The sequence below is a fragment of the Maudiozyma barnettii genome (genome assembly GCF_903064755.1).
Source record: "Maudiozyma barnettii strain CLIB 1767 genome assembly, contig: KABA2_05, whole genome shotgun sequence".
Lineage (NCBI taxonomy): Eukaryota > Fungi > Ascomycota > Saccharomycetes > Saccharomycetales > Saccharomycetaceae > Maudiozyma > Maudiozyma barnettii.
In genome coordinates this window covers 500707-528268 of record NW_024545242.1, presented here as the reverse complement: position 1 = coordinate 528268, position 27562 = coordinate 500707, and the positions used below count along the sequence as shown (strand labels likewise).

Below are 27562 nucleotides of genomic sequence, written 5' to 3'. Positions count from 1 at the left end.
TATATACTGCATAATGTAGTATTCGTTCCCCCTACATTGGGTTTATTGGAGCTACATAGTCCAACGTTACTATGCACAAAAGATGAGCAGTTTATCAACAGCAACTCTGTTTAACAAGGAAAATCGTAATTTGAGTGTTTCATATAGAGTCTATTAACAAGCTAATCAATACAGGTGGAAATTACTGTTATTCCCCTACAATTACTAGCTATAACGCTATACTCTCTGTATAACATTAGATATGTGTTTATAAATAATTGGATATAAGTGTATGTCGAATTTGATATGCGTGGCAACACCAAAATCTATAATGTAATTGATTTTCCAGGTAATTCTTAAAATATTTGTTTGTAATAGTTAGAAATATTTAACTTTTTTTGTACTTAACTGTCCGATATAGTGTAACGGCTATCACATCACGCTTTCACCGTGGAGACCGGGGTTCGACTCCCCGTATCGGAGTAAGTTTTTTAATTTTTAGTCATTCATTATACATGAATTAATGAGAAGACTATTGATATTTTTTATCGTTTTGTACTAATATTTACATATTTACATATTTACATGTTTACATCGATTGGTGCCACTTTTAAAATTTTTATGAAGAAGATTAAGATGAACTTCAAAAAAGTAGCCTGCCAAATAGATCAATTATTATCGTCATACTTTTGAGTTCGTTAATTAATACGTATATGTATATAACAGTGCAGAATAATATGTAGTTATTTTGAGAGAGTCCTGAGAGAAAACTCTATGTCAATTAAATCTCTCCAGAGATTCACATCTGACCTTCTACCAGTCTTTTTGCCTAAATTATTTCTTTTCTCAATTGGTAAAGATGCAAACTTCTTGATTACATTGTAATCAAGTACAGGTCTCATAACATTACTAATATCATAGAAATCATTGGCTAATCTTTCCATATTGGGGTTCAACCCACCTAATTGAATTTCTTTTTCACCTAGTTGTTGTTGAATAACGTACAATCTTCTATAAGTATCTTCTCCGAGTGGTATCACTTTGAACATGGATCCATCTACTTGGGCGCCAATAACTTGATATGACACGGTGCTATGATCTGATTCAATAAATTCTTCATTCTTAGGAAGAAGTTTTAAGCATGTATTGGTAGAATATAAGTTAAAACTTGAGCAATGGACTAAACGCTGACCTGACAGCGAGTTCGGTTCGTCTGGAGCATACTTCAGAACATGGAAAATATTATTTCTATCAGTAACAGCAAAGTATAGATCTCCATTATTGACCAGAAAATCGACAGCCACAGTTTCTAGTTTAGACATACTTCTTCCTAGGGATAACATTCTATAGGGTTCAGCATCAAATCCGATAAATTGGAATCCTTGCATGGAGTCACCTACAATAAAGAAATTACCAAAACTTTTTGAATCCGTTACATAAACAGGTGTATCAAAAAATGCTACTGGAACGACGGAATTATTATCTTCCTGAGCATCTCTTACCAAAATCTTCTGACTTTGACTTATAGAAAATCTTCCACTTAATTCACAAACGGTCGTTACTGAACCTCTAACATCTTCGGAGAAAAACTTTTCAAATTTACTAGTAGCATCTGGCTGACCAGGTTCTGATCCTATAGATAGAATGTCATACATGTGGAATGACCCCGATGCGGGAAGATCCTCGGAACCAACTTGTCCTACACCAAAGACTATATATTCTCTATTTCTTTTTGTTTTTGAGTCAACTTGAATAATCATCGATCTTAAATCGTTGACAAGAGAGTTAGCGCCTAAAGTTATTTGATCAATGACACCCCATGTTTTAGGATTGATCAATAATACCCCGCTCTGAAAACCTTTTGCATGTGGCATATTGTCCATGGAGCCAACAATTATTTCATCATTTTCACTCTTTGGAACATATTCTATCTCCTTTGTATAAGAGACTACAAACATTTGAGATTTTTCATGATACGCAATATTATTGAATGTCATAAAATTCTGGAGAACGTTGTTGATTGTAATTGACTTCAAGGGTAATTTATTACCATAGTAAATATTGGTATCATCTAAAGTATACACCCTAGCATTCTTGATATGATCGACACACATTACAGACTTCTTACCCCAAGGTGTCAAGGACACCAAGGGTATATTGGCAAATTTGAATAATCTTGGTACTGAAGTATCCTCTTTCAGGATGATATAAGGTACGTTACCAGTAATGAAAATACATGAATACCCCTTGTAATTAGGTATATAATGCATTATTCTTTCAATACCTGTAACACCTTTTGCATATGCGTTATTTGGTGCACCAACAATCGGTAATTTATTCCCACAAGCATTCTTATAAAATCTACTTGCTCTCCTGTTTGATTTCTTATATTGATAGACCTCACCACCAAAAGTTAAAATAGTCAAAAAAATCTCTTTGTTTTTATTACCAAGGGTGTTTAACATAGCTTGTTTGATCGATGGATCAGGTACAACTTCTTCAGGAAGTTGATAAGTGCTCACAAATAAACAATCTTTTAAATCGTCCACACCAGTTAATTGGAAGATACGATCGTTATGATCTTTAGTGAAAAAAATAATTTGATTATCAGCTGTAACAAAAGTGAATAATAACTGTTCTTCTTCCATATCCTTTAAATTTAGAAATTCATTACACATATCACTTTTTAAGATTAGACCAGACGTGATAACCATTTCTTTTAAAATCTCTGGCAAATTAACTTTGAAAAGTTTTTTCTTTTGCCTTGTCTCTAATTCATAAACTTTAATATCACCTCTTGATACTGTTATCAGGATATAATTATCCATTACCGATACATGAACTACTTCATAATCAAACTTTATAGTGGTCAATCTACGGAAATCCAAATCGTATAGATATAAATGATTGGTGGTGACTTGAACAATTCTAGTATCATTTCCAAACATAGAGATATGGACAGTTGTAGCGTCTCTTCTTAATCTACCTTCTTTATATTGTGCGAAATTATTTTCAATCTCATATATATCACTCTTGGATTTGAAAGAATCGGTTGTAATCAGGAATTTATCCTTATTTTTAAATTTTAATGTCCAAATTTGTGTAATACTAATGAATTTTAGAGCTAACTGAATCTCGGGATGCACACTCGGTTGAATTGAAACCAAATGTGAACCAACACCATTTCCTGATGTAGCTACTATAGACATTTCACCATTACTCGGGTTGGGTAAACCTTTAATCCGCGGTTCAATAGATGAATCATTACCAATTGTTACTGAGGTTAACGGTCCTATATTTGTTAAGGACGATAACAATTCAATATCAAACGGTTCTACTGTTTCAACAATTTCCTCCCTTGACTTTTCTTTATTTTTATTATAAAGTATATCATCAGCATATAAATCTTCATCCTCATCATCCTCATCATTATCGTCTCCCTCACTAAATATATTATCGTCGTCATCAACTGTGTGAGTATGTGATGATCTCGATGCAATCGTAGATTTCATATTATTCAGACGTACTAGCAATGAATTACCAGATTGAAACCCAATAAACATATCAAAAGCAGAAATGGAGCTTGAATTATTATTGATACCTGAAATACAAGTGGGTCCTAAATTATTTATGAAAATATTGTTTGCAATTGGTAATTCTATGATGTCAAAAGTAGTTAGTAGTTTCCCTTCAAACTCAAGTTGTATGTAATATAGATTAGACTGTTCTGTCATTAACACTAAGAGATCATTATTATTATCAACATTCTGATTATTCCCATCATTGTTATTCGACGTAGTAGATGACCAGTAGGTCACTACAGAGTTTCGGTTTAATATCAATTCTAATTTGGAATTATCTATTATTTTACTCTTAATTATGGACTTATCTGAATAAGAGTTTAAAGAAATAACACTCTGTAAAACACCAGTATTATCAATATATGCAATTTCGTTAACCCCAATAATAACACTACCTTTTTCAGTCGGCACAATCTGATTCCAACTCCAAGGTAAATTTTGCAATTTTGCAATCATAATAGGTTCCACTTCTGTCTTAGTGTTCACACTACGCAATTCCAATGTTAGAATCATCACACAAGTAGGTGTCTTTGAAATCTTTAAACTACCTGCCCAAGTCAACCGAGGTTGATATAAAATTGCAATGGTGGGCTTTGTATAATTCTTCAAAAATTGAATATCTGCTACATTCTGTATCTCTTTATTCAATTTTTTCAACGAGATCACTATACTAGGTTCTGTAAAAGTGGTTGTATTCTGAGATTGAGTCTTTCTACGTTTTTTGTCTGGTTCTTCTTCACCCACATCACCCATATATACATCTTCATCATCTTCTAATTTTTCATCTTCTCCGAAGGGTAGGATAGCTATACTATCATTATTAAACAACAACGAACATTTACCATTGGGATCTGTTCTCAATTGTGAGTCAGTGGCCAATTCCACTAACGATGTTTCTTTCAATTTATCCTCATAGTAATGAAGACTTACTGTCTCTAAATTATTACTCTCGACATCAAATCGTACAATAGACAATTTGGCAACCCCTGAAGATATAAGCATATAATCGAGCATTGGGTGTAAACTACTTTCCCTATTACCATCACTACCTTCTTCATTGCTTTCCTTAGATGGAATTAATGCAATATCCTTAATTTTCCCTCTAAAATCAAATTCATTAGTCAGTAGAAGGTGCCTACCATCATCTTCAACTTTGTAAACACTTATGATACTTGTCCTCACAGTTATAAGCTCTGTATATTCACATGTAGTGAAGTGCCCTTTTACACTTCGGGATACCACTGTAGCGTCTAATATATCATCATAAACATTCATCGTGCTGTTATCACTGGTTGTTAAACTTACCACGAGTCAACAACTCTTTTCAGATACTCAATTCGACTAGGTCAACAACTACCTAACTCGATATAGACTGGAAGCCTTCGTTTTACAGCAAACCTTCACAGGTTGGAAGAGTGAGTTCCTTTCAATTTCAATCCAAAAATTCGAGAGAAGCCCAAAACAATTAATCCGGCACGTGACCCCAGCCAATTTCTGAAAATTTTTTTCCTCGAGGAAACAACTTTTGAACCATTTGGACCTCGATCGATGGATGACTTCCATGGAATAAAGTTGGCCATATTTCAAGCTCTAGAGTCCCAGGGTTACCAGTATTTGATGAGACGTGGTGGTATTATATCCATGTAGAAGATTTGCAAAGGAGTAAGATTTAAGAGGAATACACAAAAAGATAAATATGAGTGAACTGAAGACGTATACCATCGTGATTAAACTGGGTTCGTCATCGCTAGTTGATGACAAGACCATGGAGCCTAAATTATCTATCATGTCTCTTATGGTAGAGACTGTAGTAAAATTAAGGAGACAAGGCCACAGAGTTATCATCGTCTCGAGTGGTGGTATCGCTATTGGTTTGGGTACTCTTCATCTGGGTAAGAGACCTAAGAAACTTGCTGCAGTTCAGGCTATTGCTGCAGTTGGCCAAGGTAGATTGATCGGAAGATGGGATTTACTATTTTCTCAACTAGGTCAAAGAATTGCACAAATTTTGTTGACTAGAACTGATATTCTAAATTGGAATCAATTCACTAATGCACAAAATACCATTAATGAATTATTAGATATGGGTGTGGTTCCTATTGTTAACGAGAACGACACACTTTCTATCAGAGAAATTAAATTCGGTGATAATGACACTTTATCTGCTATTACTGCTGCTTTAGTTGGTGCTGATTATTTGTTTTTGTTGACTGATGTTGACTGTCTATATACTGATAATCCAAGAACTAACCCAGAGGCCACTCCAATCTTAATGGTTCCTGATTTGAGTGAAGGTCTACCAGGTGTAAACACTTCTAGTGGTGGTTCAGATGTCGGTACTGGAGGTATGGCAACAAAATTGGTGGCTGCAGATCTAGCAACAAATGCAGGCGTGCATACCATTGTTATGAAAAGTGACGTTCCATCTAATATTAATAAAGTCGTAGATGATTTACAAAGATTAGATCTGGATAGCGATCTTAACAAGAAGAAATATGCAAACATTGACTCCCAAGAATTGCAACGTTCCGAACTGGAGAGATTAACTAAACAAGAAGTTCCTTTACATACCACTTTCATTTCCAATGATAACAAACATCATTTGAAGAATAGAGAATTCTGGATCCTTCATGGTCTTGTGACTCAAGGTGCAATTATTATTGATAGAGGTGCTTACAATGCTTTAACCCGAAAGAATAAAGCTGGTTTATTACCAGCAGGTATCATTGATGTCGAGGATTCTTTCCATGAACTTGAATGTGTTGAGATTAAAGTTGGTCAAAGATTACCAAATGGGGATCTGGATACAAATGTCCCATTAGAAAATGTCGGTAGAGCGAGATGTAATTATACCAGTAGTGAAATATCTCGTATTAAAGGTTTACAAAGTCAAGAAATTGAAAAAGTATTAGGATATAGTGAAGGTGAGTACATTGCTCAACGAGAAAACTTAGCATTCCCACCAAATCAAACCGATTAAAGGGAACGTAATTTCAAAAAGAAGCCTAAACAATAAAAGAAAACGATGGACAGTGTTGTTAATGATAGAGTCTTTAGAGTATGAGTTTTTTCTTTATTTCAGATTTCCTTGATGAACACCATTTGTTGTAATGAGTACAAGTATAATCAACAAATGGAATTAGTTCTAAAATCCCTATATTTTCGTATCTACATAGATATATCGATACAGATACACATATATACATATCTATATATAAAGATAAACAGAACAATTCTATAATGATAATGATAATAGTTGAGTATTAACAGTTATCCACAGCCGAGAGTATAAACAAAAAAACTTATCTAGAATACAAAATGGTTAAAAAAATGCAAAAGTGGGGGGTGGGGTACATGATGTATATATGTATGTATGTTGTGTATTAACCAAATATTTGAATATCGTCGTTCTTAATGGCATTTACTTCAGCTTGTTTTTCGTCATCAGAAATATCTTCAGATTCAAATCCAGCAGTTTCATCTTCATCGAAATTGATTCTTTGACCAAGGAGACCTGCAAAAAATTCATCGATTTGTTCATCAGACCATTTGTAACCATTATTCACAGGTGCTTCAAAATTTGCAATTGGTTCTTGTACTGTGAAGTTTAATTTACGACCTTTTGATGCCTTTGTATCAATATTTTTCTTTAATTTGTTGTTCGATCTTGAGGATATTGTTATAATGTTATTACTGGTACCATTATTGTTATTGTTATCAGCAATCTTTTTATCTATCAAATCATTTAGTAAGACACGGTAAAAATCTTCATCATCAAAAATGTAAGGGTTTTCAGAAGTATCAATGGCATTATTATCCTTTCTTCTTGGATCATAATTCTTTGGAATATCCACGTTATCATCTTCATCATCGGCAGCTTCTACATGTGTCATATTGTCATTGGATTCACCCAGTTGATTTAATCTGTTGGATTTCAAATCCGTCATGAACCTTAATGGGACAATATTTCTTCTATTAAGTCTTGTTCTTTTAACAAGACGTGTCATATCAGCCAATTGGTTTTCTACTTGTACATCTGCGGATTGATTGATCGCTTTAAACTTAGTTGACCCCAACAATGCATTCCCTGAGGCAGCTTCAATCTTTGAGGACCATTTCTTTAACACTGCGGTTCTATATTTTCTCAACTCATCATCTAATTCCTGACATGAACGTTTACGTGATGGTGATTCAGATTGTTCACTAACAGGTAAAATATGATCCTTAGTTTGGAAAATGTTTCTAAAATCGATCAGTTTATCCATGACTTCCCTCAACAGTTTTTTGTTTTGTTTCAACAATTTTTTATTCTTAGAATTTTCTTTAAATTCTTCATCCCAGGATTCAGTTGTCAAGGGCATTGCATTAGCTGCATTCAAGACTTTTTGCAATTTAATCCTTACATCAATGATACTGTCGAAAGTACGAGTCTGTTGAAGGATAGAATAACCCTTGGCTGCGTCTCTTTGAGCATTACGCGATAATCTTTGAATTGCTGAGCTTCGTTCTTCTTCTACAAGTCTTGCCAGCTGTTCCCTCTTACTAGCGATCTCATCTCCATCGGACTCCTCCTCTTCCACTTCCTCGCTTGCACTAGATTCGTTATCACTACCAACAGTCTCCTCTTCCTCCTCTTCCTCGGATTCACTTTCAATATCCTGATCAGGAACATGATGACTAGCATCATTCCCAAACAATGCATCTCTCGACCCAACAGCACCTTGATACTTCTCGGAGTCCTGCAACTCAGCACCTTCCACAGACTCCCTCAACTTCGACTTCCCAACGGAGACGTAGTGAGCCTGAGCCTGACTTTCCTGTCCATCATCACTGTCATTGTCATCACTGCTGTCATGATGTTCAAACACAGCACGCTCACCGTCCTCGATATCCACGTCCGGATTCACGGGTCTGTTAGCAATCTCAGAAATCTGTTCCGACAACGTCTTAGCCATAGTGTTCACTGCTAATTACTTTCTCTCAACGTCTTTTCTATATCCTAATCCCAATCTGAAATATATATATATATATATATATATATTCATATCTTATAGTTGCAGTTCCTAAAATATTTCTTCAATGAGAAGCTCATCGCATCGCAAAAAATTTTTCAGCAAAGCAAAAAAGTTGATTTTAGAGGAATGGCGTCCCAATCAGGAAACTATTACCGGATCGGGGATACAGAGATGGCCTAAACAGGAAATAGTGAACTGGCACCCTAACCAGACAGCTATTCTATTTGGCGACTGTACCTCTCACTTCACAAATCTACATTCATGTATCCCAGGGGACGTTAATTACTACCAGTGACTTAGACACCCAACACCACGTGACTCCCGGCCAATCACAGCGGATCCTGCATACATCACCACACACGACGCGATCTCCTTTCCCCGACAAAGAAATCCAAAATCATTCGAAGATTTCTTTAAAGGGATAAAAAGAAGAAGAAGAAGAAGAAGAGCATTCGATATGGAACAACAACAACAACTAAGATATATATATGTATCAGTTAGGATATACGCAAGAACCATTCAATATTATTACCGTTAGATAAAATGTTTAGTAGACAATTCGTTCGTCTGGCCAGCAGTGCCGCTAAGAAGCCTCAGACTTTAAGAATATACGGTGTGGACGGAACATACGCCACGGCTTTGTTCGATGTAGCTGTTGCTGAATCTCGTGTGAGTCAAGTGGCAGCCTCTTTGACAGCTGTTAATAGCATGCTACGTACTGATGCCAAATTAGCTCATATTTTCCAAAACCCTGCATTGTCCCTACAGGATAGAAAGACCGTTGCTCAAACCGTAGTGCAGAATGGTCCAATTAAGATCGAACCTGCTGTGGCCAATTTCTTAAATGTTTTGGCTGAAAACAACAGACTTTCCTTATTGGAGAAGATTGCAGCCGATTTTGCCAAGTTGGATGATCATTATAACGGTGTCGTTAACGCATCGATCACTACTGTGCAACCTTTGGATAATAAATCATTCAAGAGAATCGAAAGGGCTTTGGCTGCTTCGGCTCTTGTAGGATCCGAAAGAACTTTGAAGTTGACTAATAACATTGACCCACAAATTCAAGGTGGTCTGGTAGTCGAAATCGCTGATAGAACTGTTGATTTGAGTATTGCAGCAAGAATCCAGAAATTGAATAAGATTTTGGAAGAAACTGTATAAACGTTCAAAATAAAATAACTATCAAAAAACAACCACAACGCAAAAACAATTCTCATATTCGTACTTATTATCACACGCACTACTACTCCGATCTCCTCTCTTTATATATATTCTCTAGCAAATACATATATATCTTTATTATTATTTCATAATGAAAATAATTAAATAATTAAATAAATATTATTACTATTATTAATATTATTCAATTCGTATTTACATGAATCGTATTATATACAGTTACCGACGAGATATATTATTTAATGCCTTCTATACTTCTTGATTCTTCGTATTCATAGATTCTAAAGTTTGCTGTGCTAATTCTTTTAAAATCTGACTCTCTTCTCTAGAGACATTACAATTACGATCAATCTTCTCATGTTTCACATTAGGAAGCTCTGGAGTCCAATATTTCTCCAAATCCCCCATTCTCCAGGGATCTTCCCAAAAGATAGTGGCTTCTCCTGGTTTATCATCCAACTTCAATAATGATTCCTTCAAATCAGCAACTGCCTCCTGCGCAAAACCAGGCCTGAAATGACCACTGTACCACACCCTACCCATCTCATTCTTCTTCCTCAACTTGTCGTTCTCTCGAGCATACAACACATCTCTCATATACCTTAATCTACTTAAATTTTGAAATAACTGGACAGCTGTAGAGTGTGACGGTACGCGTACCACTGCCATACATTTCCATAAATCTCTCCTCGTGGAAGGCTTCTTGTTATCCCAGTTCGGTCTCACGAACAACGTATCAATCTGTCTTTGCGATACTAATGGCATTTGAGAATAAACCACTTGACCTTTCTCCAAATTACGAAACAAATAGACATGAGGAGCTAACCCTTTCTCTTGTAACCATTGTGCCGGACGGAAACGGGACACACCTTTGTTAACCAACGACTTACTGGACATTTCCCCTCAAATACAATACAATACAATGTAATACTGATTCGCTTGGTACCTCTAGTTACACTTCCTTCTCTTGCGGTTCCACTTTGACCCTTTAGAGATAACTAATCAAATTGGTTTCTTCCTTTTTAAATTTAAAGCCAATTTTCAAATTTGGGAACTGCAACAAAAATCACACTGCACGGCGCACAAACCGTCAATTTGACAATTTGACAATTTAAATTTGAAATAAAAACCAAGAGAACAACAAGAACAAGAACAGTTGCAATTTGCTGATGGAAGGTAATCAGCATATAACCAGAGTCACTAGTCGAGTAATTTGGAAAAATGAATGTGAATTACTTGCCAGTTGGGCTGACAAATTTCCAGAAAGATCTCATCGAAATTTTGGTATCGATACATGCAATCAGTTTCCGCAACGAACTTAACGGCGTTAAACATGAACCAACCATGTCCGACAACGGTTACCCATCATTATCCTCACGTCAACTCACCTACATGTTCAATACACATGTCCGTGCAGTGGCCAACCATCCATGCCTATTAGTAGATCACTATATGCCTCGTCAATTTTTAAGAATGGAACCTACAGAGAGACTGATCAATTCAAGTGATAAATTTAGAATCTTACAAACATTATTACATTGCTTGAGCACATTATGTAACCCGGAGAATGGAGAATTATTGAAAATTGCCATTATCTCTCATAGTATCAAGGAATTGGACTTATTAGAGAGTATAGTCTTGGGGAAACAATTCAAATTGAAAAGACTGTCTGGTACAGCATTGTATGCAGAAGGTACCGATTTTAAAAGAGACATGCAATTACATGGTAGGGAAATGTCCTCAATGAAAAATGTGTCAAATAGTGGGGAGGCCAAGTCGATGGCAGTACGGTCAACATCACCGTCGACTTCGTCTGCAAATATTTCACCGGTAGAGTCTGCAGAAGAACATGGCTCAAGGGGTTCTACACCTGTAACAACAACTTCAAACAATACACATGCTAATACTGTCAGTAGCGGGTGGGCCTCGACGTCAACAACGAATGGTGGGTCTAACGCAAGTTCCAGCGGATCTTCTAGTTCGGGACCCATCGGAACCAGTTATACTGGGTATCCAAAGGATGATTATGATTATTCAATTAAACATAATCGTAAACGTCAAAAAGTTGACAATCGTAATTGGTTGTTTCTAACCACATCGACTCATTTAGCTCATGAACAAACATTACTTGATGAATATAGTCTTGATTTAATAATTAGTTTCGACCCATTATTGGACCCGACTTTACTTGCTATCAAAAATATCAATAAATCACACTTCCAATACAGTACAACTAAAGTTACTCAAAGGATGAAGAATAAATATAAAGTACCTATTGTGAAATTATTAGTACGAGATTCACCAGATCATTACCTTTTACAGAACAATTTGAACCTGGAACATGATGCCGCTAAAGAATATGATAATATTAAGAATGCAATGTACCATTTTCTTCAATGCAGAAGATCACAACAGGATGGAATTAATGATACAACAACCAAGGACAATGCATATTATACAGAATTCTTACAAAATATATTGTCTGCCTCTATGGACTCAAAAGAAAATCGTAGTAATAATACGAACAACGATGTGATACCATTGAGTCAACTAACTACGACTGAGGACTCTGCCAAGAGTTTTATACCAAAATTTGTTAATTCGGTGTATCCAAACAGTGAAATAACATGTTGTGAGGATCCCTTCAGTATAAAGTCCTATCAAACAACTTTAATGCAAAAGACAATTGCACGTCTTGATGCCATCAATGGCAGATTAAATGAAAACGAATTACATATCAATGATTTGAGATTGAAGGAGACAGAAAGGCAGGGACTTATCGATTCTTTGAAGGCAGAAATTGGTACCATATTTAAGAGTAAACAAGACTTGGAAAAAGTTAAATTAGATAGTGAGAAACGATTTGAGCGTACAAATAACGAATCCATAAAACTTAACGAGAAAATGAGTAATATACAGAAATATCAAGACGAGTTAGAAAGCCTAACGAAACAAGGCGATAGCACCTCTCTACAGGAAACATTAAATCAATTAAGCCATGTTATTTCTACGCATCAGGCAACTCTCAAAACATTGGTTGAAACAAACGAGAAGCAAGCTTTGGAGAACGACGAACATAGGGCCACATACCAAAGAGACTCCTCTCGCGCTGCTGCTCAATCTACAGAGCTGGCAACGTTAAAGAAGACAGTGGATACCCTGAAGAAAGAACAAGAAGGAACAGTCGGGCTCTCGATGAACCTGCTAGGTGCAGAACGAATGGAGACACATCTAATCGGAGAATTGGACCTTGCCAGACGTCGTAATGAGTTCCTCGAACGATACATTACCAAGATGACAAAGGATTACAAGTTACATCTGCATAACAATGACAACAAGGTGTCTACTCCGATGAATGAAACCGTCAAAGGAGGTAACGGTAGCAGCAACACCAACCACGATAGTGCTACGTCAACAAAGAGCAATACACCAAACGGGACAGACGAGTACTCTAGACACAGATCTACCAGATCAGCTGCTCCTTCATACACCTGAGCTCGACATCGCAACCAGTTCAAGAATACCCATTCTACATAGACTCAATTTACATAAAATAAAATAAAAATAAAACAAAATAAATTTGTTTGAACAGGAGCTCAAATCGGACAGAGTTTCGTTGCAACCCTATCTCAATACATAAACAGAACCAGCAAAACAAAAATAACAACCACCGCAACCAACAGACCACCATGTTGTATTTTATTACGTGTTGTGGTCTCTTCCTTCCTACCTTATACGCACACCTTCTTCCTCTCCTCCAGTATTGGTCAGTTGTTCGTTTGTTGACGTTTCAACAACGATTCAAATAAATCGCGCAGTGCGAGTGAATTTTAATTCCAAAGAAAAGGTTCCAAGAGGTGCCGGACGTTTGACATTCTGACTTGTTTAGCGTAGGTTTACGTTCATGCATGCAGACTAGCTTGTTTCTCTTTATTTATGTATTTATTGTGGGGGGGGGCCCTTCGTCAGGGTATGAAGGTGACTTATTGACTTTTACGAATATTTCTATTATTTGCTCGTTGATTGCTTTCATAGAGTTTTGTTATCTAATAAACATTACCTATATATATATAAACAATTTGGTTATTTCTCAAAATTAAAGCAGGAATTTCAAGTATTAATATCATTGATACAGAGATACTGTAATAAATCACGTTGTATTGAAGGATGGATAAATTATTAGAATCACATCTGGATTGTTCCGAAGTGCGTGCCTTATGGCAACAATTCGTGGTTAGCACTGAAACTTCTATCAGAACCCTAGACGCACAAACTATTTATTTGCATGTAATCACATATCTGACCGTTACGCCATGGTACAATATCCTTAAGGATTACCTGCTGGTAGTTTTCTTACACAAATTTTTGAAATCGAGTCTGTATAATGTTAGAGCATATGGTGTCATTGGTTATCCAAGACATATCTGGAGACAAACTTCAAGGGCCACCGTCAGATGGCTGCTATCGAGCAGATTAATGCGCAGTACTGTCGAGAAAGAAGTCGGTAAAGCAAGAGCATCCATTGAACACGATTTGATCCTGAACAACGACTGTCTACTGGATTTCCCTACATTACCAGAGATAGGTCTGCGTGAAGATCATATCATTGAGGAACTAGACATCCTCCAGGATGTACTACCCCATACCGATTGGGAAGATGGGAAAGTATCTGGTGCTGTATACCATGGAGGTGAAGATCTTATCCGTTTACAAAGTATTGCATTTGAAAAATATTCAGTGGCTAATCAATTACATCCAGATGTGTTCCCAGCTGTACGTAAGATGGAAGCCGAAGTTGTCTCGATGACTTTAAACATGTTCAATGCACCAATGGAGAATGGGGCTTGTGGCACCACTACTTCAGGTGGTACAGAGTCCCTATTATTAGCATGTTTGAGTGCTAAGATGTATGGATTGAAACATCATGGAATCACTGAACCTGAAATGATTGTTCCAGTGACCGCTCATGCAGGCTTTAATAAAGCTGCATATTATTTCGGTATCAAGATGCACCATATTCCAGTGGATCCCAAGACTTATAGAGTAGATGTGTGTAAGATGGAAAGATATATCAACAGCAACACAGTTTTGTTAGTTGGATCTGTACCAAACTTTCCTCATGGTATCAATGACGATGTCGAAGGGTTAGGAAAACTTGCCGAAAAGTATAATCTAAGATTACATATCGATTGTTGTCTAGGCTCCTTTGTTGTTGCATTTATGGAAAAAGCTGGTTTCCAAAATGTCCCAGTGTTTGATTTCAGAGTCCCCGGTGTCACTTCAATCTCTTGTGATACTCACAAGTACGGTTTTGCTCCAAAAGGTTCCTCCATCATCATGTACCGTAACGAGGATTTAAGAATGCATCAATACTTCATCGAACCAAACTGGGTCGGTGGTCTCTACGGGTCACCAACATTAGCAGGTTCCAGACCTGGTGCTCTAGTTGTTGGTTGTTGGGCCACTATGGTGAAATTCGGTGAGAATGGATACATTGAATCATGTCGTTCCATCATAGAGGCTGCTAGAAAACTAAGAAGATACATCGAAGAAGAGATTCCTGCGTTACAAATCATCGGGGACCCACAATTCTCAGTGATCGCTTTCACTTCGAAACAAATCGACGTCTACGAACTAAGTGATAGACTGACCAAATCGGGCTGGCACTTAAACACACTTCAGAACCCACCAGCACTACACCTGGCAGTCACCAGACCCTCTGTCCCGGCAATCGACTCTCTGTGCCAGTTACTAAGTAGCACAGTTAAAGACATGTTAAACGATCCCAACGTCAAACCTTCTGCTGATGGTACAAGTGCCTTGTATGGTGTCGCCGGTAGTGTCAAGACCGCAGGTGTCGCCGACCAACTAATCGTCGCCTTCCTGGACACCCTATACAAACTGGCCCCAGGAATTAGCAGCAATAGCAGCAACACTGCCACTTAATAACCAACACCACCCATCCATATCCATATCTATATCTAAATAACAAATGTAATAAACGAATTAAATGAGTTTCAAATGCCAATAGGCGTTACCCTCCCGGAAACCCTAATTTTGGTGTCGCCTCATAGCTAAGCAAGGGGCGCGGGATTCCCTCAAAGAAAAGTTTTAACACTTCTCGCTTCGATAGTATAAATATATAAACATTTATATAATAGGAATGGAATAGATATAGGGACACCCCATGGTCCATTTTTTTCCTTTTATTTTGGTTTTATTGAGATAAGAGAAAGAGATTGCTATACTCAGTGAATTAGAATTGAACTTTTTCTAGTAGAGTACACATCACATAAGCTAAGAACTATCCGCTCTACACATTCCTTTTAATATTAATCAAGCATTCCTTCCTTAATTTTTTATTTTTTTATTTCCAGTGAAAAAAATCTATTTTTAGAACATTTTCAATTTTCTTATTTTTGAAATAAAGTATATTTGTTATTCTGATTTTGAATCGCGACTATCTTTTCTCGTTCTCTGTTTCTCCCTTTTTGACGATGTCGTACGGGAATAATAGAAACCAACACCAACAGCAACAACAGCAGGATAGTAATGTGTATGTTACTACTTCAGGTGGTGGCAGGAACGCTCCAAAACAGATCCATGTGGCTCATAGACGGTCGCAGAGTGAACTTACCAATCTGATGATCGAACAATTCACATTACAGAAACAATTGGAGATGGTTCAACAACAACAGCAACAGTTGTTAGCACAACAGCAGCATCTTGCAAAACAACAACAACAAGCTCAGCAACAGGCAGCTGCGAGCTCAGGCCATTATTACTCGAACTCAAATTCAAATGCAGCAAACCATGGGTTTATACCTCCTCAAAATTATCCATCCTATCAACAACCTCAATTGCAACAGCAACAAGGTAATAGAAGTAGGACCCATTCAAGAAATAATTCGGGGTATTACCAAAATACTTATGATGTTCTAGCTAACAACAATAATGACTCTATTAGTAGCAATACCAATGCGAATAACAATAACGATACTCATAGAAGAACAGGCTCTTCATCATCGGGTGTCTATGGTCACTCTAGAAGACATTCGTTAGGATTGAATGAGGCTAAGAAAGCAGCTGCGGAAGAACAAGCAAAGAGAGTAGGTGTTAATGTGGATATTAGAATAGAAGATACAGGTAAAGAAAGTATCGAGGGCTCTTCAGTATCATCTCCATCATCTACTGAACAATCTGCATTTAAATTTCCACCACCTCAGCAAACTACTAATGCTACTACTATAACTAATACTAGTAGCAACTTGGCTCCTCCAAATGCCTTTAAGTTCCCCCCACCTCAGCAAAATGCTACTACTACTTCCACTACTGCAGCACCTTCAACAAATAACGATGATGATTTTATTCCAACTTCAAGCACTCATCGTCGTTCACGTACTAGAAATAGTGATTTATCACCAGGTATTAATTCCAATTGGAGAAACCAATCTCAGGGACCACCACAACATCAACATCAACAGTCCGGAAATTTCGGACATTTCAACCAACAACAACAACAACAACAACAACAACAGCAGCAGCAGCAATCTCCATACCGCCATAACAAATCATCTTCAAGAGATTATAATTCATTTGGTGCTTTGGAACCACCACCATTTTTCCAAGGTCACAAACATCGTTCATCAAATTCCTCGGCATTCAATAGTTTCTCTTCAAATAATGGGAACCAAAATGGTCGTAAATCTCTTTTTGCTCCATATCTACCTCAAGCTAATATCCCACAACTGATCGAAGAAGGAAAATTGGTAGCAGGTATCATAAGAGTCAATAAGAAAAACAGATCTGATGCTTGGGTATCCACTGATGGTTCATTAGATGCAGATATTTATATATGTGGTTCAAAGGATCGTAATAGAGCTCTAGAAGGTGACTTGGTGGCCGTTGAACTTTTGGTAGTAGATGAAGTTTGGGACTCTAAGAAGGAAAAAGAAGAGAAGAAAAGAAGAAAAGATGCATCCATTCAACAAGATATTATCCCATTAAGCGGAAATGATGATTATCATAACGATGCTTCCGCTAATGCAGCTAATGCCACTGAACTTTCATCAAATGCCAATGATAACAACACTTCTTCTCCTTCTACATCACATGGTAGTAATAACAATAACAGCAGCATCAACAGCGATGACCATATCATCTCTACAAGTGGAATGAATTCGTTATCCAGGGGATCCGGTGATTCCGATGGTCATGCTACTTCAATTAAAAGAAGAGGTTCATTGAAACAACGTCCTACTCAAAAGAAGAATGACGATGTAGAGGTCGAAGGTCAATCTTTGCTACTGGTGGAAGAAGAAGAAATCAATGACAGATTCAAACCTTTATACGCTGGCCATGTTGTTGCGGTCCTTGATAGAATTCCAGGTCAATTGTTTAGTGGTACATTAGGTCTATTGAGACCTTCTCAGCAAGCTCAAAAACGTAATAACAATAAAAACAACAATAATGATGATGACAAGGATAAGGATAGAGAGACAGATAACAGACCAATTCAAGCACCAAAGATTGCTTGGTTTAAACCAACAGACAAAAAAGTTCCATTGATTGCAATTCCAACCGAGTTGGCTCCAAAGGACTTTGTTGAAAACGCAAGTGCTTACGCTGATAAACAATTCGTCGCCTCCATTAAACGTTGGCCAATCACATCTTTACATCCATTTGGTATCCTTGTATCTGAGCTTGGTGAGATTAATGATCCAAACACCGATATCGATGCCATCCTAAGAGATAATAACTTCTTATCAAATGAATACCTAGATTCCAAGGATCCGACCAGGGAAAGAAGTATCTTCCAAGCAAGCTCGGTAGCTCCAGAGAATTTGGCCAAACGTGTAAGATTTGATTTAGCTAATGATTATAATGTCATTGCCACTACATTCAATAATCAATATGCTGAGTTTGCTGTCCATGTTAAACACGATAGAACCCATAATATTATCGAATTAGGGTGTCATATTACAGACGCTACTGAACAAATAGAAGCTAATTCATCACTCGACAAACGTGCAAGAAAAAGATCAACAAGTGTCTTCATGCCTCAAAAGACTGTCAATTTATTACCTGTGGCTGTAAATGAAGCTCTAACATTAGCACCAAATAAAGAAAGCCCAACAATCTCAATCGTATTTGCTTTGGATGCAGAGACATTAGCTGTGAAATCAACTTGGTTTGGTGAATCGATCGTGGTTCCTTCTGACATCAAGACCATCAAAGAAGTTGAAGATGAAGTAGATTCTTCACCAGAGATTAACTTGTTACGTAATATTGCTACTCATTTTTACCGTACAAGAATTAATTCAACAACGGCTACTCTAGAACCATCCTTGTCACTATTCGAATACCTAGATGATGAAAAGGTTAATGTTGATTTAAACATATTACAAAGAAGTTTAGGTTTCTTAATTATAAACGAAATCCAACGTAAAGTGAATAGTTCTGTTGCCGAAAAACTTTATTCAAAATTGGGTGATAATGCATTTTTAAGAAGACAAACACAGCCAATCGCAACAAAACTCTTATCGTTTAAAAATAAAGTTAACAAGTTCGGTCATACCATAGATGTGACCTCATCCGATACAGTGATTAATTCTATCTTAGACATCAAAGATCCAAATGTTAGACAAGGTGTAGAAGTGTTACTTTTCAAGACCTTTTCTAGAGCCAAATATTTTGTTGCAGGTAAAGTTGACCCAGATCAATTTGGCCATTACGCTTTAAACTTACCAATTTATACACATTTCACTAACCCATTAAGAAGATATGCTGACCATATGGCACATAGACAATTGAAGGCCATTATCAATAATATTCCATACGAAGAAGATATCGAAGCATTAAAGATCACCTCTGAATATTGTAATTTCAAGAAGGATTGTGCATTCCAAGCTCAGGAACAGTCAGTTCACTTGCTATTATGTAAGACGATCAACGATATGGGCAATTCAACTGGTCAACTATTAACTATGGCTACCGTATTACAAGTGTATGAATCCTCATTTGATGTGTTGATTCCAGAGTTCGGTATCGAGAAAAGAGTTCACGGTGATCAATTACCTTTGTTTAAGGCCGAGTTTGATGGTACTAATAAAATTTTGGAATTGAATTGGCAACCAGGTGTTGACAGTGCTACTTTTGTTCCAGCTGACGAAAAAAATCCGAAGTCCTATAGAAATTCTATTAGAAACAAGTATAAGTCTACTACAGCCGAAATTGCAAACATAGAATACGAGCAAACTAAAAATGGAAATAACATGATTAGTGATGATTTAGGTAAGGAACTGGCCAAGTTACATTTAGAAGTGCCTCATTTGAAGCTTGCTAAACACAATCAAACAAAGAAGGATGCATTAGAATACTTTATTGATACCACTACAATAAGAAAAGAAAAAGAAAATTGTATTCAGGAGATTCACGAGTTACAACAAGTTCCTGTATTATTAAGAGCCGAGGTAGGTATGGCGTTACCATGTCTATCCGTTCGTGCATTGAATCCTTTTCTAAAGAGGGGTGAGTAAGTTAACTTTATCAGTCTCCCCACGTTCAAAAGACGTTACGTTAATATAATCACATTATTACATCTCATTGAATAGAGTGCCGCGGGATTACCACTCATCATGTACATTATTAAACATTCCCACAAGCATAATATTTTATCTACATTATATAAAAGAAATATAAATAAAAATATAACGATTTAGTTCCTAAAAATGTTTGTTGTCAAATAGATCTCTGTATATATATTCACCTTTATTGTGTTTATAATCTTCAAACTTCATAGCGTTTCCCTATGCTTAAATGTCAACTTTCTGTCCCCGAGGGGAAGCTCATCGCATAAATTTTTCATTTCGAAATCAGCAGAAATTATTTGAATATAAAACAAAATTCGAGGTAAATAGATACTTTCATTTTACAAGGAGGATGAGCCTGTCTAACAATCAACGTTTAGTAACTCACTAGATACCACGTTAAAGATGAACGATGTTCCCTTGTGTGAAGTATGTCACGAAAACACATTCAAATATAAGTGTCCAGGTTGTTTAAAACGAACATGTTCTTTAGCATGTTCTAAAAGACACAAGATTGAGTTAAATTGCACAGGGCAAGCTTACGATCCCAATAAATATGTTTCAAAGGAGGATATCAAAGGGGCAGATGATGAGAAACGCGAGAGTAATCCTTTAATCCAACGAGATTTCCATTTTTTAACTGGTCTCAAACGTGAACTTGAAGTTCAAAAAGGTGATGCGTTCAGTAAAAACAAGAAAGTATTGAAATCCAATAACTTTAACAATCCGTACAATAGGAAACCTCATTATCAACTACCAAATGATCAAGATAGCAATTCTGGAAGGCATATGTATCGTAGGGGTGTGAATTGTTTGCTGTTACCTAGAGGGATGAGCAGATCGTCCATAAATAGAAGCAAATGGGAAAAGTCTATCGATATGTATGTATGGTCTCTGGAATGGGTAATCTTTCCACCTACGGAAAGGAGGAAAGAGATACCTCCGATAGATACATACAAGCATATTAGTCATAGGATAAAGGAAACTGATTCTGTCGTCGAAGCCATGAGTAATTCTATATATGAGAAGTGTTGTGAGTTATTTGGGATAGAAACAGATACAGCCATAGGTGCAGAGGTCCATAGATCTGTAGATGAAGGGTCAGATACAGTGCCACAAGATAAAAAGAAGGATAAACGTAAAAGACCTCAATTATTGATAGATAATCGTCTCAAATTTTACGTCAAATGGTTCCCTTACAATACTACTGAATGTTTGGATTCCAAAGAACTAATAGAAATAGCACCAATGGGGGAATGTATTGGCGAGATACTAAGAAACAGAACAGTGATTGAGTTTCCAACGATATACATTGCTAGAGATATTAATGACTTACCGAAGGGACTTACCGTCATCGATGAAACTACAAAGACTGATGAAGAACGTGGAATAATGAAATCTAGATACAACACTGTTGCTCCAACTACGACAGAAGCAACGTCGAATCGGGTTACTACAAATAAAAATGATTCCGATGACGGATCAGAGAATGATCTGCCAGAGGAGAATTCAGCAAAGAATGTCGGTCAAACGCCCGTTGTTGCTTCAACACTGCAACCAGCAGAGGATAGCTCGATGAAGAACGAGGACAGCGACGACTACGACCCATCAGCTGCCTTCTAACATCTTCAGAAGTATCCAAACGGTTCATATATATATATCCATATATTTATATAGCAAGAAATAAGAAAATTCTTCATGACACGTGAAGACTTTAAACGAAAATTTGGTGACGGCAAAATCGAAGAAGCGAAACAACCAACTTTATGTTGAAGATGACATTCACAGTTTAGACAAGGGAAGCTAAAACGTTTCAAAGCCAGAAGAGGGGTTCTGTTATTAGACATTTTTATCCCAATAGAACTAATTTAGTATTGTTTGTTACAGAGATCCCGAGTTTTACATTTACCGCAAGCTGAATATTCGAATATAAAACATCATCATGTTTGACCAATTAGCCATATTTACAGGTGCAGGCCAAGTGCTATATCAATACAATTGTAATGGTAGAAAATTTGCAGAATCACAGATAGGTGCATTCATTAATCAATTGATTATATCCCCAGTTACCAAGAAGGATAATGTTAACGGTAAATATAGTGTTGTTAACGTGACAGCAACAGAGAAACACGCTACACGTTCTTTTTATTCTATGTTTTATCTTTCTAGACAACCTGAGTTATATTTTGTTATTACATTCCCTGAACAATCGCTTGAATTGAATAAAGAAGCAGAGGCTACATTAGATCTAGCTTTGGCACTTTGGGATTCTTTAGAGATAGACGTGCAAGTGACAGATAATATTAAAGCTAATAATGATGTCTTGGTTGATTTGGGTGAGGATTTAAGTAAATTTGACGAATATTTAAAGGCTAAATATGAAGAGTCAATTAAATTTATAGCGAAGAGTGTAACTAAGGACAACGACGAACCCGTTACTAAGGATATCACCCCAGAACAGAACAACAAGAAATCTAACAAAAATTCCATTAAGAATAACAACAATAAAGGAGGTAGAAAATGGGGTCGTGATGCTATGATTGAAGATACTAGCAATATTGATTCATCCGCATTAGATTTTTCAGAATCAGTAAAGGATTCCGAAACAAATAATAGTAGTAACAATAATTTAGAGATACCAATCGATAAGGATGACTTTGGTAATAGAACAGACAAAGGTGATTTCTTAATTAAAGAAATTGATGATCTTTTGTCATCGAATGTGGAAAATAAGAAAGAACAACATGTGGCGGATGGTACATCAAGTTATTTAGATTCTGCATTTGGATTTTTACAAAAAAACTTCTTAGGTAACAAAACTATTTCAAATAAGGATTTGAAACCTGCTTTAGAAAGTCTAAAAAAGAAACTTATTAGCAAGAATGTTGCTCCAGAGGCTGCTGATTATTTGACTGATCTTGTAAAAAAGGATCTAGTGGGTTCAAAGACGGAAAGTTGGACTACTGTCGAAGATGCTGCACGTAGTTCACTAACCAAGGCTCTTACTCAAGTATTAACTCCAGGTGTTTCTGTAGATTTATTACACGAAATTCAAAATAAAACTGGTGTCAGAACAACTGATGGTAAAAAAAATCCATATGTTTTTTCTGTTGTCGGTGTTAACGGTGTCGGTAAATCTACAAATTTGTCAAAATTAGCATTTTGGTTGTTACAAAATAATTTTAAAGTCTTAATTGTTGCATGTGATACCTTTAGATCTGGTGCTGTTGAGCAGCTAAGAGTCCATGTTGAGAATCTTGCACAATTGATGGATGAATCACATATCAGGGGTTCCAAAAATAAGAGAGGAAAGACTGGGAATGATTACGTAGAATTATTTGAAGCAGGTTATGGTGGTTCTGATTTAGTTACAAAGATAGCTAAGCAGGCTATCAAATATGCTGGTGACCAGGACTTCGATATCGTTTTAATGGATACTGCCGGTAGAAGACATAACGATGCGACCTTGATGTCTCCATTGAAGTCGTTTGCTGAACAAGCCAAACCTGATAAAATTATCATGGTTGGTGAAGCATTGGTTGGCACTGATTCTGTCCAACAAGCCAAGAACTTTAATGACGCATTTGGACGAGCTAGAGATTTAGATTTCTTTATTATATCAAAATGTGATACTGTTGGTGATATGTTGGGTGCCATGGTGAATATGGTTTACGCGACTGGCATACCTATATTATTCGTTGGTGTTGGGCAAACATATACGGACCTGAGAACATTAAGTGTTAGCTGGGCTGTCAATACCCTAATGGCATAAATAGACAGACCCTAATTGCTACATCACAAAGGCTTCAGATATATACAAAAAATGCACTCAAAATATTCAAATGTTTAAATAAAGTAGTCATTTAATTTATTAATGTAATAATATCTATTATAAGAATATATATATATGCATCTATTTATTTTGAAGTCTAGCCGACTACATTCACATTACCGACAGTGTCTATAACTTTAAAGGATGGTGCAAATTTGACATGTTCAGTTACCGGTACCACAGTCTCTACCGCAATCTCAGGCATATTTTCTTCAGGCCCGTCTTTTATTTTATCCAAAAATTCAACAGGATCATGACCCAATATAGTATGGAGTAAAATAAGCGCACCTTGCTTAGATAAGACCAAACAATTTTCTGTACAATACGCTGCTGCCACACACTCAGGACATCCAATATCACATGGACACTCCTCTATTCTATGAAGTGTTGCAGCCAATATTTCATCTATATGCTCGAATATTTTAGTAGATAATCCTGATCCATATTTCCCACCTTTAGAATCATAAAACACCAATCTTGCGGGCCTCAGTCTCTTAGTTTGTCTCTCTGCAAACTCTTTCTCCGGTGCCTTACATTCTGTTCTTATTTCGTCTGCACCGGCAACTATAAATCTTGAGAACACACCCATGATGCCGTGTTCAGCGGCATGAATAGCACCAGCAATGCTCAATTCCTTTGCAACACATAATTCTAAAGCTACCTTTGGAATATCAATCCATAGACCTTTTGAATTAATTATGATTGGATCATTATGAGTCTCCACGGCATCGATAATTCTCTTGAATTTATCGACTTTAAAATAACCAAATACCAGAATTTTAGTTCTGATATTACCAAAATAGATAGGCGTATCACTATTTTTCAACGATCTTACAGATTCAATTAGTTGTGGATCGACATCTGTAAAATCTCTTTGAGATGTCACCCAGTCTACATCAACTCTTAATACAGACGCATATTTTTCGTCAGGATTCATTTCTTTAACTAAATAAGGATAACCTTGATGAATAAAGATTGCCCCATCATACAAAGTGAAACTCGTTCTGGAGGTCTCTACTTCTTCAATAACTAAATTTCTCCCATTAGTTATATCGACAACAGCAAATTTTTCTTCTTCTACACCACGTAATGATACATGTTTCGATGGCCATGGCAAAAACTTATTATTAGTATGATAACCCTCTTCATTATGATATAGATGACCTTCACACATCTTCGTTAAGTATTTTCTATTGAAATACTCCGAGTCTCTTTCAACGTCTATAGGTAACTCGAATGCCGCACATTGTATATGACCCTCCAAGATAAGCTCATTCTCAAAATCTAAAACCAATTCTTGGTATGAATCTGGATCATCTACATCTAAGAGAGCCTCAGGATGAGCCACATAATGTTGGTCCACTGGCGAGTCACTAGCGACAACAACTGTCAAAGAATCATTGTTTCTTCTCCCAGCTCTACCACTCTGTTGGTGAAAATTAGCCATGGACATTGGAAACCCGCACATTAACACAGCATCAAGACCACCAATATCGATACCTAATTCTAATGCATTAGTCGATATCACAGATTTTAAGTTACCATGGAACATTTCTCTTTCGATTTTACGTCTATCAGCTGGGGAGTACCCACCTCTATAGGCCATAACATCATTCACTAAATCAAGTCTATTCATATTTTCAAAAATATTTCTTACTTCTTTCATTAAAAGTTCACAAACACGTCTCACGTAACAGAATGCTATTGTTCGCACATTTTGAAGAATTAACTGTACTAAGATTTCTGCACTTTCCTTGATAAAGTTTTCTCTTTTTCGCATGTGCTGTGATAATTTTGGTGGATTCCATATAACCAAGTTTTTAGAACCTCTAGGCGAACCGTCTTCATTAATGAGTCTGACTTGTTCGATACCAAAAATATCTTTCATATGTTGGACAGGATTCTTTAATGTTGCCGAACAAGAGATGAATCTCAAATTATTGTTTTTGTAATATTCTTGACATATGCGCAGTAACCTTCTCATAACAAGGGATACATTAGACCCAAACAAACCCTTGTAAACATGTAACTCATCAACCACTACAATTTTTAGATTATAAAGAAAATGTTTCCAATTTGTATGGTTAGGTAATATACTGGCATGGATCATATCTGGATTGGTAAAAATAACTTGTGCATGTTGTCTAACAGTTCTCCTTGCGGTTCTTTCTGTATCGCCATCATAAGTATCGACGTGTAAGTCCGCCAATTCTGGAATTTTCGATACAATACTTTCAAAGGCTCTCTTTTGATCCTGTGCTAATGCCTTTGTAGGAAAAATATACATAAATGTCGCCTCAGGATCATTTAATAATATATCTATTGCAGATAATTGGTAAATCAATGACTTACCGGAAGATGTTGACGTTGTAATAATAACATTCGCCTTTATATGGACAGCATTTAGTGCATCTGCCTGATGAGAGTAAAACCTTTCATGTTCTAAGGCTGGATATATATTTGGTGATAATTCAAAATTTAATTCTTCATATTGCGCAGTTCTAGCTGGTACTGTAAAATTTTCCTTTATCTGGTCACAATATGTATCTGATTTTTGTAATAGATTTATTACTGCATTTATTGTTGGTCGATATGCACCAGTTTCCTGATCAATTATTACTTGTTCTCCCTTCAATACCCTGGCATCCATCATTGACTGAATAGGATCATTATAGTCCTTTCTCTCAGGAATATATTGCTTTGCTACTTTTATTAGCTCCTCGAAGGGATCTACACTTTCATCCTCAGAATTGCTTTCAATAAATTTCTCTAAACATGTCTCAAACCTTTCACTTCTCTTGGTTATCATTTTTTTCATTTCTTCAGTGGTAAACGTCGGTAATTTCACCTGTGAGACAGTCTCTGATGATATCCATGACCTTTTCATATTACCGTCAACAAATTCAAACACGAGTACCTGGGTCGATTTTTGTTCCCCATATTGTGAATTGACATCCTTCAACTCAAATATGTCCGTATCCTTCTGTTGATATCCACCGTCTTTAAAATCATACACTTTCGTCTCTGTATGTAATTGGTTCTCATCGATATACTTAAAGATACAATCTCTGGGAAGAATGGCTACTATCAGAGCTAAATCAAACTCAGTAATATCACGATTCAGGGCTTTCGAGATTGGTTTTGTGATTGTGCTAAAAGTTGGCACGACATGTTTTCTACACATCAGGAAAGTGTAAATTGTATTTAGTCTGAAGAATAATGCCCGAAGGTCATCAAAGTTTGTTATACCATTAGAATCATTTTCATCGATTCTCTGTTTCTTATATACGATTTTATCACCTGACATCACGTTTTAAATCTCTATGATGATGACGATCAACTGATTATATTTCAAATTGATTTCCTAATGGATAAAGGGTACCA

General features: G+C 36.5%; 11 protein-coding genes and 1 non-coding gene across 12 annotated transcripts; 8 read left to right on the top strand and 4 right to left on the bottom strand.

Moving 5' to 3' along the window:
- Window positions 1–390: 390 nt before the first annotated feature.
- On the top strand, window positions 391–462 carry KABA2_05S05258. The gene has a single exon. It is a non-coding gene; the product is annotated as a tRNA-Glu (tRNA).
- A 260-nt stretch (window positions 463–722) lies between these two features.
- Window positions 723–4835, bottom strand: CFT1 (cleavage/polyadenylation factor CFT1; the record flags this gene model as incomplete). Its single annotated transcript, XM_041550873.1, has 1 exon — window positions 723–4835. One exon carries the CDS (start codon window positions 4833–4835, stop codon window positions 723–725), a length of 4113 nt encoding a protein of 1370 aa, XP_041406807.1.
- A 421-nt stretch (window positions 4836–5256) lies between these two features.
- Window positions 5257–6540, top strand: PRO1 (glutamate 5-kinase; the record flags this gene model as incomplete). The annotated part of the gene is made up of 1 exon (XM_041550872.1): window positions 5257–6540. One exon carries the CDS (start codon window positions 5257–5259, stop codon window positions 6538–6540), a length of 1284 nt encoding a protein of 427 aa, XP_041406806.1.
- A 403-nt stretch (window positions 6541–6943) lies between these two features.
- BFR2 (rRNA-processing protein BFR2) lies at window positions 6944–8515 on the bottom strand (the record flags this gene model as incomplete). The annotated part of the gene is made up of 1 exon (XM_041550871.1): window positions 6944–8515. One exon carries the CDS (start codon window positions 8513–8515, stop codon window positions 6944–6946), a length of 1572 nt encoding a protein of 523 aa, XP_041406805.1.
- A 603-nt stretch (window positions 8516–9118) lies between these two features.
- On the top strand, window positions 9119–9739 carry ATP5 (F1F0 ATP synthase subunit 5; the record flags this gene model as incomplete). The annotated part of the gene is made up of 1 exon (XM_041550870.1): window positions 9119–9739. One exon carries the CDS (start codon window positions 9119–9121, stop codon window positions 9737–9739), a length of 621 nt encoding a protein of 206 aa, XP_041406804.1.
- Window positions 9740–10006: 267 nt separating this feature from the next.
- Window positions 10007–10654, bottom strand: MHR1 (mitochondrial 54S ribosomal protein mL67; the record flags this gene model as incomplete). The annotated part of the gene is made up of 1 exon (XM_041550869.1): window positions 10007–10654. The coding sequence occupies one exon, from the start codon at window positions 10652–10654 to the stop codon at window positions 10007–10009; it is 648 nt and encodes a 215-aa protein (XP_041406803.1).
- Window positions 10655–10978: 324 nt separating this feature from the next.
- HDA2 (Hda2p) lies at window positions 10979–13252 on the top strand (the record flags this gene model as incomplete). The annotated part of the gene is made up of 1 exon (XM_041550868.1): window positions 10979–13252. One exon carries the CDS (start codon window positions 10979–10981, stop codon window positions 13250–13252), a length of 2274 nt encoding a protein of 757 aa, XP_041406802.1.
- A 672-nt stretch (window positions 13253–13924) lies between these two features.
- On the top strand, window positions 13925–15703 carry DPL1 (sphinganine-1-phosphate aldolase DPL1; the record flags this gene model as incomplete). Its single annotated transcript, XM_041550867.1, has 1 exon — window positions 13925–15703. One exon carries the CDS (start codon window positions 13925–13927, stop codon window positions 15701–15703), a length of 1779 nt encoding a protein of 592 aa, XP_041406801.1.
- A 551-nt stretch (window positions 15704–16254) lies between these two features.
- Window positions 16255–20295, top strand: SSD1 (mRNA-binding translational repressor SSD1; the record flags this gene model as incomplete). The annotated part of the gene is made up of 1 exon (XM_041550866.1): window positions 16255–20295. One exon carries the CDS (start codon window positions 16255–16257, stop codon window positions 20293–20295), a length of 4041 nt encoding a protein of 1346 aa, XP_041406800.1.
- A 456-nt stretch (window positions 20296–20751) lies between these two features.
- BCD1 (Bcd1p) lies at window positions 20752–21969 on the top strand (the record flags this gene model as incomplete). The annotated part of the gene is made up of 1 exon (XM_041550865.1): window positions 20752–21969. One exon carries the CDS (start codon window positions 20752–20754, stop codon window positions 21967–21969), a length of 1218 nt encoding a protein of 405 aa, XP_041406799.1.
- A 319-nt stretch (window positions 21970–22288) lies between these two features.
- Window positions 22289–24118, top strand: SRP101 (Signal recognition particle receptor subunit alpha; the record flags this gene model as incomplete). The annotated part of the gene is made up of 1 exon (XM_041550864.1): window positions 22289–24118. The coding sequence occupies one exon, from the start codon at window positions 22289–22291 to the stop codon at window positions 24116–24118; it is 1830 nt and encodes a 609-aa protein (XP_041406798.1).
- Window positions 24119–24275: 157 nt separating this feature from the next.
- Window positions 24276–27485, bottom strand: HRQ1 (ATP-dependent 3'-5' DNA helicase; the record flags this gene model as incomplete). The annotated part of the gene is made up of 1 exon (XM_041550863.1): window positions 24276–27485. One exon carries the CDS (start codon window positions 27483–27485, stop codon window positions 24276–24278), a length of 3210 nt encoding a protein of 1069 aa, XP_041406797.1.
- Window positions 27486–27562: the final 77 nt, after the last annotated feature.